The 15,329-nt window shown below is 46.9% G+C and overlaps 1 protein-coding gene across 1 annotated transcript; it reads left to right on the top strand.

Annotated features, from left to right (window-relative positions):
• Positions 1 to 450: 450 nt before the first annotated feature.
• Positions 451 to 14,474, top strand: LOC149856953 (protein-glutamine gamma-glutamyltransferase E-like). The gene is made up of 13 exons (XM_090064576.1): positions 451 to 547; positions 3,590 to 3,763; positions 3,984 to 4,226; positions 4,890 to 5,008; positions 5,529 to 5,657; positions 6,597 to 6,774; positions 6,984 to 7,119; positions 8,252 to 8,355; positions 8,820 to 9,065; positions 9,962 to 10,267; positions 11,466 to 11,623; positions 11,857 to 11,990; positions 13,740 to 14,474. The coding sequence occupies exons 1-13, from the start codon at positions 538 to 540 to the stop codon at positions 13,885 to 13,887; spliced, it is 2,085 nt and encodes a 694-aa protein (XP_089920702.1). The 5' UTR covers positions 451 to 537; the 3' UTR covers positions 13,888 to 14,474.
• Positions 14,475 to 15,329: the final 855 nt, after the last annotated feature.

Here is a 15,329-nt window from a genome sequence, read left to right as displayed (position 1 = left end):
CACATAAGAGAGCACCGGGTGCTACGTGCACATGCCATACAGTAGAATTTCAGGAGCAGCTGGCCAGCAGCTCTGTTGTCACCCCCCTCCTCTGTTTGGAAATACTAGTTTCTGAGAAGGCTTTTTGTCACCCCCCTTCCTGCTGGGAAGTTTGAGTGCTGTGGTGTGAGTGAACATATTCCTCGAGAGTGTGGGTGGACTTCCGTATTCACATTCTTCTCTGACTGGTCTTCCTGTTACCCAGGCAGCCCCCTCCCTCCTGCTCACTGGTCTCCCTTCCCCCAGTCCAGGAAATGTGATCAGGAAGGGAAAAGGAACATTTCACAGTTTCCACAAGCAGGACAGGGGGTAAGGGGGCAGGGAAAGGGGAAGGAGGGGCAAGTCATGCTCCAGCCCACAAAGGATATAATGCCAACAGCAAACCTCACAAGTAGGTTTTTAAATCAAGCCAAAGACACCCACCGTCCCCTACCAGGAAGCCCAGGACATCCAGAGAGGGAGCCCAGGAGCCACTTCTGCAGGCCAAGGTGATCAGACATGGGCCAAGGTGAGCAAGTCCTCTGCGGTAGCTAGACGCATAATTGCTTCTCAACTCCTCACACATGCACAGCTCTACAGGGCACAAACCACAGTTTCTGCCCTGGGAGCTACTGTCCAAAAAAGAGGCACCTGCAGAGCCTTGGAGGAGGGGCCGAGAAAGCACTAGAGGCAACACTACACAGGCCGAGGGCAGTGCATAGAATCACAGAAAGTTAGGGTTGGGAGGAACCTCAGGGAGGTCATCAAGTCCAACCCCTGCTCAAAGCAGGACCAGCCCCAACTAGACCATCCCAGCCAAGGCTTTGTCTAGCCAGGTTTTGAAACCCTGCCAAGGATGGATCTTCCACCACCTCTCTGAGTAACCTGCTCCAATGTTTTACTACCCTCCTAGGGAGAAGATTTTTTGTAATATCTAACCTAAAGTTCCCTTGCTGCAACTTGAGCCCGTTGCTCCTTGTTCTGTGTCCACTGCCCACACTGAGAACAGTCTACCTCCATCATCTTTTGAACCCCCCTTCAAGTAGATGAAGGCTGCTATTAAGTCTCCTCTCAGTCTTCTCTTCTCCAGACTAAATCAGCCCAGTTCCCCCTGTCTTTGCTCAGAAGCCATGTCCCCCAGCCCCCTCACCATTTTTGTCACCCTCTGCTGGATTGTCTCCCATTTGTCCACATCCTTCCTGTAGTGGGGGGCCCACAGCTGGACACAGGACTCCAGATGCGACCTCCCCCGTGCTGAATAGAGGGGAAGAATAACTGCCGTCAATCTGCTGGCAGCGCTCCTCCAATGCAGCCCAGGATGCCATCAGCCTTCTTGGCAACAAGGACACACTGCTGGCTCCTGTTCAGTTTATTGCCCACTGTCACTCCCAGGCCCTTTTCTGCAGAGCTGCTGCTCAGCCAGCCAGCCCCAGCCTGTCCCGGTGCGTGGGACTGTTCCGTCCTCGGTGCAGGACTTTGCACTTGTCCCTGTTGAACCTCAGGAGATTCCTTTTGGCCCAATCCTCCAATTCATCTAGGTCACTGTGAATCCTTGCCCTCCCCTCCAGCCTATTACTCCCCCCAGCTTGGTGTCATCTGCAGACTTGGCACGAGTGCGCTCTGTGCCATCATCCAGGTCGTCGACAAAGACATTGAACAAAACTGGCCTCAAGACCTACCCCTGGGGCACTGCGCTTGATACCGGCTGCCAACTAGCCATTGATTACTACCCTCTGAGCCCAATGCTCTGGTCAGTTTTCTATCCACCTTACAGTCCATTCATTCAGCCCACACTTCCTTAGCTTGCCTGCAAGAATGTTGTGGGTGACTGTAGCAAAAGTCTTGCTAAAAATCAAGGTACACCCCATCCGCTGGTCTCCCAGCATCCACAGATCCTGTCACCTCGTCACAGAAGGCATCAGGTTGGCCCAGCATGACTTGCACCTGGTGAATCCATGCTGACTGTTCCTAATCACCTTCTTCTCCTCCAAGTGCTTAGAAATGGATTCCTTGAGGATCTGCTCCGTGATTTTTCCCAGGATTGAGGTGAGGCCAACTGATCCATAGTTCCCTGGATCATCCTTTTTTCCTTTCTTAAATATGGGCACTATGTTTGCCCTTTTCCACTGATCTGGGACCTCTCCTGATTGCCATGAGTTTTCAAAGGTGATGGCCAATGGCCCTGCAATCACATCTGCCAACTCCCTTGGGCGCATCCCATCAGGCCCCATGGACGTGTACACATCCAGCTTGGTGTGGTGCCAAGGGAAAGGTCAACAAAGCTACAACCTACAGGCAGGGCAAGGAGGATGCAGGAAGTTAAAATGCAGTTTATGGGCTTATGCAAATTGATCAGGTATATGCAAAGATACACACTGAAAATGTTGCACGGAGCTGCACAAATCTCAGTAGTCATCAACCCAGTTTTCTAGCAGGTAAATCTTCTATTCTTTTCATTCCTTTTACCATAACATGCCACTGGGATGTCTCAACAGTCAGGGCCAAAATATTTGGCTAACGTTACAGACAGGTGCTTAGACGGTCTTGAAAACTCTCTGGCAATTTGCACTTTCACTTCTACTTCTAAGGCCTAAATTCATCCAGTAAGCTGGCCCTTCCTCAGTGCCCACAGCATGACTCTCCTAGGATAAGATGATTTTCAGAGTCTTAGGCCAGATATGTACAGTTTATTCCTCGGCACAGCTTTTTTACTACATTTCCAATTTCCCAGACCTGCCAAAACTTTTTCTTTTAGGGAGAGGAATGCTAGAATTTCCATTTCTTGGAAAATACCTCAAAACACTCCCTTTTGCCTTGCCACAGCCAAGACTTACTCCTCACCACAGCAAACTGTTTCCTCCCTGTAATGATGTGATTGCCGCCCGCCGCCCCCCACCATCCACCAAGAATCCTAAAGCTGAGGCCAGCGCCTCCACACGCTCTGGGCAGATGTTGCTCTGTGAAGGCAGCGTTTAGTCACTCCAGGAAACATGCAACATGGGAAGGAGAGAGACCAGCCATCTCATGGGAACATTTCATGGTTCAATACGATAGGTTTTTCTTGAGCCCTCTTCTTGCTGCTCAGAGACCCAGAGGATTCTCCCGAGTGTCCCCTTGTATATCTTTTGCTCTGGCAGCCCCACAGTGTAACCATGGGGGTTATATTTTGACCAAAAGCAGCAGCCAGGTGGATTCTGCTGGGTTCTTCCTTCACATACTCGCAAATGTCAACACCAACATTTTCTTTTTCCTCTTGGATTCTCGTCCAAGTTCCCACTAGCCCAGCTCCCGCGCACTCCTGCTGTTTAGTTTTCACTAGATACTGTGGACTTCATTTTCTGAGACCCCACCCAAAGCAGCATAAACTGCTCACAGAATGAACACCCGGCTCATGTGTGACAGTGACCGAACAGAGAGAACCACCCCCACCAAAATTTCCTCTTACAGCTCCTGTGCAGAAACAACACCTTGCCCCAGATAAGAGGCCTGAGAGCCTTTCCTCTGTGTGGGGAGACTCCATTGCACCCTGAAGGCCACAGCTTTGTCCTCAGCTCTCTCCTCTTTTTCACAGCGCTGACACTCAGAGAGATCAACTGGCAGCGTAATGAAAATGGGAGTGCTCACCACACTGACAAATATCCTGGCAAAGAACTGGTTGTGAGAAGAGGACAAGCCTTCACTATCACCCTGACCTTCAGCGGAGAATGGAAGTCTGACCAGGGTTTAACCTTCATTGCAAGAACAGGTAATGTCGCCATCTCTGTCACCCCCACGAGGGAGTGCTCCTTCACGCCCTTACGCCTTGGCAATGTCCTCTCTCGCTGCCCAATGCCCACTCCTCCTTTGGCCCAGGTTACGCTGCCTACTCCTTGCCTCCCAGCCATTATCTCTGCTTCGTCTAGTGGACACTGCAGGCTGACTTGAGAGCTCAGGATAAATCCCCTGTTCTTTGTCCTCTTTGAAAGGGCCGAGACCTTCATTGCAAGCTAAGACACAGGCTGAATTTGACATCTCTAAAACAGCAAGCAAGGACACCTGGAGTGCAGTCCTGCAGTCCACCAGTTCCGGTTCTGCGAGCATCAGTATTTCCAGTCCTGCTACTGCTCCCATCGGGCGTTACAGGCTGAGTGTAAAGGTTTACTTAGGTGGCCGCTCCTCCACTCTGGATATTGGCATGTTTGTTCTGCTCTTCAACCCTTGGTGTAAAGGTACAAACAATTCAGGCTGTCCTTGAAATAGCTTATTTACCTATTTTATTACCACACAGCTGCCCACATGAGACCTTTTTCCTACAGCAACTGAACTATGTATATATCAATGCCAGAATGGCAGAAGGTCTCTTTCCATATGGGTCTGTTTTGGGTCCAGGGGTGTTTAACATTGTCATTAATGATTTGGATGCAGGAATAGAGAGTTTCCTGAGCAAGTGTGCACATGACAGAACTGGGAGGGCTTGCAGACACTTGGGAGAATAGGAGCAGAATTCATTGACAAATTGGAGAACGGGCAATAAGTAACAGAACAAAGCTCAAAGACAAACAGAAGGTGCTACACTAAGGAAGAACAGCCTATTGCACAAATACAGAATGGATCATAGGCAAGGCAGCACTGCTAAGGAGGATCTGGATCACAGACTCCCCATGAGCCAGCAATGTGATAAAGCCACCAAAAAAGCAAATGCAATTTGGGCTGAAGCCTACTCCATGCAGAACAGACCAGGCCATGTGTATGCCTCCTGCTCCCCCACCCACTCCTGAAATAATGGGAACAGACACGGGTGGGTGTTCACAGCAGCTCTTACAGCTTGGGGCACGGTGGGCACCATGGCTCCATCCCAGGGGTTTTACATGACCTGCAATTTTGATTTTCAGAGGATGAGGTGTTCATGCCCGATGCCGCTGAGCGCAACGAATACGTGCTGGAAGAGTTTGGGGTCCTCTTTGTGGGCAGTGTATCCTATATTCACAGTTTCGGATGGAACTATGGCCAGGTACCCGTGGTGTGGGAATGCTGGTGTTCTAGCCCCATGTCTTCTCACAAGCTGGATCGGCGCTTGCCCGCTCCTTCCCGTTCATCCTTCTGGCAGCCCATAATGTGCTGCAGCCTCTAAGGGTGTCTTTGAGACACTGGCAGCCAAAAGGCATGCTCCTCTGCAGCTCTGCTGATGCATTGGAGGAGCAGGTATCAGGCCTTGTGTCCTGCCCCACATTATGGAGGAAGAGAAGCAACCAGTTATCAATACCGACCTCCAGCTGGGGTAAGAGGGCCCCACGGCCCTGACCCCAATTTCACTTCCTTACAGTGATATCTAAACTGTGCCTCTGTAAGTCACAGGCCCTAGATTTTCACCCACTAAGCCCTGTCTCAAGCCCGTAACTGTTCACTGAGCTAGAACCCTTCTTTTCAAATGCTATTCACTTGCACCCTGAATACTGACGTGGAAGAACCACTTGCATTGCTTGTATAGAACCACTTGCATTGCTTGTATATTGAGGTATTTTTAAACATAGTTTCAGAAAGACATTCTGGATATCTGCCTCTCCATACTGGACCGAAGCCTGGGATACCGCAGGGACGCAGCTACGGATGTCTCTCGCAGGAATGATCCCAAGTATGTGGGGCGCGTTCTCACTGCCATGGTAAGAAATAGGTTAGTTCTTTCAGCACTGGAAATGTTGCAACCGTCCAAACCACTAACAGTTCCTGTAGAAACAGGTTTTTTGGGTTTTTTTAGATAAGGATGCAAATATTTCCTTGTGCGGAAAACCTGCTGAGAGAGGGACTCAGAAACCACAGCAACGAGCCAGAGAAATGCTCAGCAAGCCACTGTCCTGACCTGGACTTCCCAGCTTTGTTGGGTCGCTGGTCTTTGAGGCAATTACTGCTGTGAAATCTAAATGTTAAACCAGTAGCACAAGGAGTGACAATTTTGGTGCCCTACTCTGTGCCCCCACCTCAATCCTCCCCGTGATGCTTGCGCTCTCCAGCTGCACCACTTCTGTCCTAGAGCAATTCATACTTCAGCACTGCCACTCCTTTCACTAGTACTAAATCTACTTAAAACAGAGGAATCCCAGCACAGGAAGGATGCAATCCAGGCCGGAGACAGGAATATGATAGGTTTTGCATCCGCAAAGAATTTCTTTCTAGTAGTTTCAGTGAAAAAAAGAACAACCTCTAGCTAAAATACACTGCTCTTTTTTGTAGGCCTTTACAGTACATTTTTAAAACTCCAGGAATTGTTATGGAGATTGCAAATGCCACTGCTCAGACCTTCACTTATAACAACTGTGTTCCCTCCTGGAAAGACATTTCCCTCCATACAGGTGCTTGGACTTCCTTGCCCGGTGCTACCACTGTTTCAAGCGAGAGGTGCCAAGGGACTGAAAGAAGCTACTTGAGGTGCCCTCTTCCCTGAAAATAAAGTAAACTGTCTTCTTCCTGGCAGGTCAACTGTGCGAGGCAGCACTGCTGGTTCACCGAAATGTTACTCGAGGCAGTTGTCCTCTGCCTTCCTTTGTCATCTGTTGTAAACTCTTGATCTCTTTTATGCATTAATTAAATGTGAATTTTCCCAGGTCAACAGCCTTGATGATAATGGGGTGCTGATGGGAAACTGGAGCGGAGATTATTCTGGTGGAAAAAGCCCAAACAGCTGGAGTGGAAGTGTTGCAATCCTGGTGAACTGGAAGCAGTCTGGTTATAGACCTGTTAAATATGGACAGTGCTGGGTGTTTGCAGCAGTGTTGGCCACAGGTATGTTTAATTTAACACAGAGATACTGATTGCACAGGTCCATTAAGGAAAATGCTAAACACCTACCCAAGAGTGATTCAAAGAAACTGGTAGATTGGCATGGCCAAGATTACTGTCCAGAACAACTAGCTGAAAACAGCCGTCTAAAAACTCTCTCTCTCAAATACTGTTTGTAATTAATTCATTAATTAATTATGGGGTTTCTTTAGTGCTCAGGTGTCTGGGAATCCCCTCTCGTGCAATTTCAAACTTCAACTCTGCCCACGATGTAGATGAAAACCTGATTGTGGATGAATATTATGACTCTGATGGAAATCCTGTGAAGAAAGGACTAGATAGTGTCTGGTAAGTATCACCAATATGAAACACTGACATCAATCAGACTTGCAAACACATAAGAAGGGCATTACAATGGCCTATAGATAGATACAAACTTCAGCAAAAGAGTGCAGATTCCAGTGGTAAACACTGTGTTAATTTACAGTTAACGTTGCACACAAGCAATACAGAGACCATGAAGGAACAACAAGCTATTAAAATGATAGAAAGGACCAGCTACAATTGCACCATTTTCCAATGTATTGTCTTTCTCCAATGAGTAGAACAATTTTTGCTGACTGGGAACTAAACACCACCCCATTTACATATACCTGATTTAGCACTTAGAGTCAGTTCTAACAGTGGATTATGACAGTGGCCAGACCAGAAAGACGCTACAGGTACAGGACCAGAGCTCACAGAAAACCTGGGGAATCTCCTTGGGAATATCACACAGTGAGACTTGATTTGTTTCATGCTAAGGCACAGACTTTCAGCAGGGCCCCTGCAGAAAGATCATTAGTGGTAAAAGTACACAGAATTATGGCCATAACAAAACGGAAAGTGCAAAAATGCAGGTGAAAGTTTGGGGTAAGATTGTCAGCAGCAAACATAGCCAGGAAGCTTGGTCAGCCCAGCAGCTTACCAACCCGAAACAGAAGATGTTCTTTACCTTCCTCCTATTTATAATTGTTGATGACATCTAGTGCCGAGTCTCACCTTGGCAAACAGACACGGCAAGTGCACTGCTATACTCCATCAATCTTTGTCACATCAACGTGGCGCTGTAAGCAGCTGGGCATAACTTAGAGCAGCTCTGAGGCTGTTTCCTGTCATGAGACAAGTAGTCAGCCATGTTAAGCCAAAGTCAGGCAGAAGGCACCTTACTTCATCAGACATTTTAAAAAGCTTACGCACCTCTGACCTGATTCAAATCCACTCAGCTTCTGCCCGATTTATGTTGTGCCCTGGCCCAAAATGCCCCTGGCTGGCCTCTGGATCAGAAAGCCACAAAGGTTATATAAAGCTTCCAACATCCCACACTAGGGACAAGACCTGGGCTCGCAGAAGTGTAAGAGTCAACCGAGCTAGCGATCATCCCAAACCTCTGCACACCTGGCACATGCTTGTTGTTCACCCTCTTTATTCTCCTCTATAGGAATTTCCATGTTTGGAACGAAGGCTGGTTCACCCGCAGTGACTTAGGCTCCTCCTATGGTGGATGGCAAGTCTTGGATGCAACCCCCCAGGAAACGAGTGAAGGTAGAGGGATTTCAACTCTAGGAAATGACTGAAGAGAGGGCAGCTAGTCAGATTTGGGGCTGGCAGGGGAGGGGAACGAGAAATTCAGCCATGCCAAACACAGCCTTTCTGTGCAAGGGCAAGAGAAGCTGTATCCTCTGCCCAATTTGTAAAGCCTCAGGTTACTCCTGGGTGCCAAAAAACAAAAAAGGACTTCCACAACATATTCCCCCAGCAAGTCTGATGTTTCCCACACAGAAACCTGCAGGTATCAAAAAATCAAGGGCCTCGTAAAATGAATTATCATTTTATCAAAATGAATACAAAGGACGTGCTGCTGATTAGATTGGCCCAGGGGCTGTATAGGAGAGGAACTGTCCTGGGACGGCAGGACTGTCCTCGACAGGTCGCAGGTAACGTATCTTGCCTATCACATACTGGGCGCTTAGTCCAAACAGTTCTAACTGTTTTTCTCGGTGCTCCAGACATATATCAGTGTGGCCCTGCCTCAGTCACCGCCATCAAGGAGGGAGATGTGGATCTGAAGTACGATGCGCCTTTCATATTCGCAGAGGTGAATGCCGACCGCATTGCCTGGTCTTACAATTACAAAACTGGGAAAAATATCCCACTCCACACAGACACCAAGACCATTGGCCAGTTTATCAGCACCAAGGCAGTGGGCAGTTATGCCCGTGTGGATGTCACCAACAACTATAAATACGAAGAAGGTAAAGAAAAATCTTGTTTCTTGCTGGTAACATTCTAAAACTGGCAGAACCATTTTGGTAAGAGTCTGTGGAGGGTTACTTTACAAGTACTATAAACTGCCTGGGCAGACTTTATACGTATAATTTCTGCAATCCTAAGAAAAGGGGGAGGGGGAAAGATAAACTATTCTGACATACAATTCATGGTATGTTACCCTGGCACAAGGTAATATGGTTACCCACTCAGGTAATGTGGGCCCTAATTACGTTGTTTAAAACATGCATCGTCTCAGCCTGTGCATGTTAATAGCCACTGGTCGAGATGTTGTACAATCACTCTGTAGTCCCATTATCAGATACAAGGCACCATTTTGAAACCCAAGAATATGCGACAGTTAGTTACACAAGAAGGGAAACCAATCTGTAGGTTCACACTTCCAGATCGGCAAAATACAGAACGTAAACGACGGCAACTGGATTTACAAATGCAAACAACAGCGCGCGCAAAACCTGCAGCCAAAAACCGTATGTCCAGAGGGTGAAAAGGAAGATAATTCAAGCTCTTCTGTTAATGTAGAGCTTGAGCAACTAACCCTCAGCTGAACGGCTTCCTGTGTGTTACAGAATAAAGTTTAGCCTGTTAGAATTTACGTTGACCAGTCTCCAAAGTTGAGAAGTGAAAGAGGAAAGGCTGAGAAACTGTGGACTTTGCAGAGTGTTTAGGGGCAGCAGCTCTAAGAAGAATTCATTTCTGTTGTCCACCCAATATGTTAAAAGTGGCTGCAAACAGTGGCTCTGTTCCCGCCGGGGGCATAGATGCAGGCACTCTACAACTCTGCTGGCGAAGCCTCAGAGTTAGTTGAATGGAAATGCTTTTCAATTGCTGATTTTTATTTTCACGGTTCACTCTTTAACAGGCTCCCAGAAAGAAAGGGAAATATTTAAGAAGGCTCATGAAAAGATGGTTCCGGATGCTGAGTTGAGGGGCACATCAGCAAGACTGCTGGAAATCATACCGAAGCCCAATATCTCAGGAAAGTTCAAGGTTGACGGCCCCTTAGAGGTTGGCAAAGATGTCAACCTAATTTTGATTCTCAGCAACTTGACCTCCGTTGCTAGGAATGTAAAGGCAAATATAACAGCGTGGGCCATCGTGTACACTAGAAAGCCAATTCGTGAAATCTGGAAGGATACCCTGTCAGTCACTCTTGCGGCTAATGAAGGTACTTTTTGTATAAATGAGTATTCCAACTTTTACAACAAATTTAAAGGGAAATTAATTTTCAAGGTGACAGATCTGGAGCAATTAAAAAAATAAAAAACTACTAGCAAATGTGAAATGGGATGGGATCTTAAACTAGAGTGTGAGAGGAAGACAGGGGTTCCTAAGACACAAAGTAGGTTCATTTTTTTTTCCTGAAAACCAGAAACAAAAAAAACCTAAACATCTCTCAATTTGACTTACTTGAGTACAACACAGACATGGAAGAACTGTACCAGAAATGAGAAGAATGTGGTAGGGGAACAAGATTATGCAGAATAAGTGGAAACCAGCTTAAGGTAAAGCAAGCAAAAAAGAAAGCTTCCTACTGCCAGCCAAAGAGGTGTTGGGGCTTTTACAGATCCATTGCTATCATGGGAAGCAGTAGCAGCACAGAAGAAAGAAATCTGATCCATGCGCTCATTGGAATTGAACTTGGTTACTGAGGAACAAAATAGCTGAAATGCCCTAGTTCAACCATAGCTGCAACAAGAACAATATGAACATTTCAGTTATAAGTAAGGAAGGAAGATTCTGTAAAAACAGATTTTTGCTGAAGAATGGAGGGAGGGGAAATTTAGAAAATGCAAAGCTGCCTGGAGGTGTGGCAACGTGCATCATAAGGAATTCAGACTGGACAGGACTGCTGAGCTGTAAGAGCAGCAGGACAAGGCAAGCAGCTCTCTAGGGAAGCTGTGGAATCTCCTTCACTGGAGCTACTTGCAGAGGAGCTGGACAGGCATTTAGCTGAAATGGCTTATGAACAGCACACCTTTGCAGAGGCTGAACTAGCTGACCCTTGAGGTCTTTGCCTCCTCATCCTTTGATTTTATAACAGGGCTCTTCCGTGCCTGTGATTTTACAGTCAGGGCTCTTCCATGACAACTAACAGGTAGTCATTGTGAGGAAACAGCAAGCACCAGGCTACCTGCCTCCTTTCCAGAGGCAGCTACAAACAGGAGAGAGGGCAGGTAACACAATGGATGGTGGCGAGGGGAAGAGACCAAGCTCTGCCCCTGCAGAAAGGCACTCTGCAGGAAGCGGGGCAGCAAGAGAGGGCAGACACAGGGCAACAGGAAAATACGCACGTTAGTCGGCTGACCTTTGTGAGGCTTTTACAAGTGAATCCCACCTCTCCTTTTAATGTTTTCTCCTTTCAGAGAAACAGCTTCCCATTAAGATAACATATGCTGAGTATCAGCAGCGCTTAACTACAGACAACATGATCCAAATCACAGCCTTATGCCAGGTACAAAGCGGGACTGAAGTACTGGTACAAAGAGAGCTCACCATGACTAATCCTCCCATTGACATGAAGGTAAGGACCAGCTCCTTTGCAGCCTAGAGAGAGAGAGATGATTTCAGTGCTGCCCTGCAAAGACTCTGTGATCCACTTCAGTGCTGGGGGAGGGGGAAGGTTTTTACATGCAAGTTCAGATGTCCCACTCACCCCGGGCATAGTGTGAAAGCGTGTGAAGAGATCAGTTTAGGTAGTGCCTGGAAAGGGGGAAGAATTCAGAACCTGACCCTGCCGGTGCTTGCTCTGCACAGGTGCTGGGGGAGGTGAAGGTGAATGAGGCTGTGGATGTGGAAGTGATGTTTATCAATCCCATTAATGAGGAGGTGAAAGACTGCATGCTGCGGGCAGAAGGCAATGATCTGCTGAAAGGAAGCCTCAAGATAAAGTAAGTACAAGCAGCAGCTTCTTGCTGATACTAAGGATGCACACAACGGGACTCAGGCTCGCGCCTCCCCGAATAGCACCTACATAGGCAGAAATCTAAACAACCACGGTGAGGTAAATGCGGTGGGACTGCTCCTCATCACCAGGGATGAACCTGTCCACAGGACCTAAATTCTCAGGAGATTGGTCCCCATTGTTCTGAGTAAGCAGCAGTCTCTGTCCCAAATAGCTACGCCTGAAACCTGGGCTTTTTCTGCCGTTATAAAATGAGCTGCAGATGCACATCCGAAGGCCCTTGTAACCGGCATCCAGCTCCGAGGCAAGTAGAGGTGCGGTACATTTCCACTTGATACCTTGATTCCCACTATGTGAGCAAAAAGAAGCTCAAATTGCTTAGGCACAAATTCAGGCGGCCAGCCTCCTGAAAATACACCCTCAAATAGCCTTTGCATAACTATCACAGGCACAAAATTCCACCAGCAGTGACCTGCATACGAAAAACTGCTGAAAGAAAAAGAAGATGGATTTTTAAATAGCAGGCCCTATTTTCTTTCTCCTAAGCAAAGTTGGATCTACTAATACTTTTTTAAGAAGTCCCAGTATTGGCTTTTAATTGCAAGTCAATGTCATTTTAGAGAGGGAATTACTTTGAACTCCACCGAAACAGGTTAGGAAAGGAAGAAAGCAGTGAATACTGGGATAAAACACCTTTTTAAAAACAACAGGGATAGCCATTTCCCTAAACAGAAGTAACTAGGACACTGATTCTTCCACTCTGCATTTCAAATTCAAGTATCATCCCGCTAAGGGGAGACAAACACAGTAAAGGAGCTGCATCCCTCTTCAGCAGGGGGCACAATGCAGCTGTTACTAAGATGGTGAATGAGAGAGGCAACAAGCTGGAAGAGAATAGCTGCTACAGCTTGCTCCTCTTTTCCATTTGGATCACTGTGGTCGGGGGATGCTGTTTTTACAAACACAAATGGGTAAATTTGCAGGTCTGTACTTAAATACATGGACAAAGCTATGCTCAGTGTTCCACTTGGCAAATGTAAAGGCCTTCTAGAATTTCTAAGGTTGGTGCACCTATGTTAGTTTAACACCAACATGCAACTAAAATGTTAGCACGTGACTTCAGGTGTCTCAGAACAGTGCGTCCCATACTTGCACCCCCTCCTCAGAAAACATAAAAGCCACGTTCAGTGCATCTCACACAACTCTACCCTCAGGGAAATCAGATGTATGTAATATAGCACGGCTCTAGGAGAACCAAAAATATGAATTTCCAGGATTTTCAAAGCTTTGTGGTTTAAAACACTTGAAACATCCATTATCGTTTCCTAGCATTCAAGTATTTGAACTCTCTTATTCCCCCCAAATTATTCTATTTTAGGGTAGCTGATTATTACCAAGTCTCAGGGCTCTGGTTATTTATCTTGTGTCACTAATACATGCACCTTTACACCCCTAATTCCAAATAAAACTCAGGTCACTCTCAGACTGTTTAGCTAGATCCCTCTGCATCACTGCCGCTAGGCGTAGCTATCACGGGGATTGCCACACGAGCCAAAGGGAGTTAGGTGCCCAACACCCTAGTCAGAGCTGGACATCTAAATTCATTGGGGCCCTCAGAAGTCCTCCACAGAACTGAATGAAACACTGGAGTTTGGGGGCAGCTGTTGGGGAAACTCAAAAGTCAAGCACGAGGATGTCCTCAACTGATTTTTCTCCTTTGGTTCCTGTTTTTAAGTGTGCCGTCGCTGAAGCCCAATGAGAGATCTGCGGTGCAGTTTGAAATCATCCCCACCAAGAGTGGAACTAAGCAGCTGCTCATTAATTTCTCCTGTGACAAATTTTCAGACATCAAAGCCTTTGAGACCATAAATGTAGCTAAGTGATTGTAAGATGGGGAGTGACCGTCAGCTTGTTTCTGTGTAAACTTGAAGAAAAGTGCAAAAAAGCTCATGCTTGCTGTGAACTATTATACCAACCTATTTCCACTAGGCTGCGACAGACATCACATTTATCTCGGGATAAACTATTTTATCCCGGACAAAGTACCATCTTTCAGACATCTGTATCCATTATCCTGGGATAAATTCTGAAAAAGGTTCTTGGGATAAGAAGCACTAATAATTTATCCCAGGACATCGCAAAATACATCTGAACGGTTATCTCAGCATCCCATAATTGAATACATGACAGAAATGCAGCTGCGTGTTTAGCGGGTCACTAATCCGGATTAAAAGGGCGGTGTGTATACACGCCAGTCGTGGAACATTTCTGTTCTGGGACAAAGACAGCCATAACTTACTTAGAGACAAATGTGATGTCTGTTCCTAGCCTAGAAATAAATTCCATACTCTGCAAACAGGAGTTACCTGGTTTCTTAATTATACATTTACATGTGCAATGAAGGCCAATTAAGTAGATTCTTCATCTATCATTGTGACTTTTCATGTTTTAAATACACTATCTCATCTTTTCTCCTGATTAAGCATTTGGTTTTCTTATGGCTGTTTTCTTCCTTCACATACCATTTCCTGGTACCCCAGGTGCAGTGACCAGTGTGACTGGCCCCTTATGCACATATTTCCACAGGCTTACTCACCCTGCCCACTTTGCTCTTATAACAACCACCTCAGGTTTCTGTTGCTTTGACAGTGCAAGCAGCTGGGAGGATGTGAAGTAATGGTGGGCGGAAGTGGGTTGAAATTCACCCCCTCCACAGGTGACCAGGGCAAGGCCCTCCAGATGCCTTATGCCCTGCGTGGGCATTGGGGTTAGAGTGGCCATGCTGGAGTGCCAGCATAATCTTCATGCGTGAGGCACGCTCGCCTCATGGTAGCCAGTGGGAAAGTCTGCAACCCAAGTGGCTAGGGATAGACCAGATGATCAGCAGCTGCACAGATCACAGATCTAGTGGCCCAAATCATACAGAACTGGTAGGGAGAAGCTGAGGTAACTATTCCAGTTCTCAAATGTGGCCTAAAAAGGGCCCTTCCCAGAAACTCCCCTCCCTCTGTCATGCAGCTCCCTCCTCTCTCTCTACATGCCAGTGCCCAAATTCATTTCCAGCAATTATACATCTGTGCTAATATCCACTGGGAACCTCCACTCACCCTCCTTTCCCTGAACAATCACCAACCCTGCTCCCAACTTCATGTCACACTCCTGTCCCTGCTTTGGTCATGCCAACAACCACGCACAGGAGTTCAGGATATTACTGAAGCGCAAGGAGAGTCACCGTCACAAAAAGCCCAACATGGGGGTTCAGTCTGCAAGGTAGCTGCCAAAATCAGTCTCATGCTCATCTCCCATAGTTTCATAGTTTCTAGGG

The sequence above is a fragment of the Crocodylus siamensis genome, chromosome 10 (genome assembly GCF_052110815.1).
Source record: "Crocodylus siamensis isolate JL-2025a chromosome 10, ASM5211081v1, whole genome shotgun sequence".
NCBI classification, from domain to species: Eukaryota; Metazoa; Chordata; order Crocodylia; family Crocodylidae; genus Crocodylus; species Crocodylus siamensis.
Note: the sequence above shows the minus strand (reverse complement) of the source record. Positions and strands in the feature narration are given on the sequence as shown.

Coding starts and splice junctions, on each gene's coding strand:
- LOC149856953 (XM_090064576.1), top strand. Junction 6,775..6,983: donor TGCAGCAGTGTTGGCCACAG/GTATGTTTAATT, acceptor GGGTTTCTTTAG/TGCTCAGGTGTCTGGGAATC. Junction 10,268..11,465: donor CACTCTTGCGGCTAATGAAG/GTACTTTTTGTA, acceptor TTCTCCTTTCAG/AGAAACAGCTTCCCATTAAG.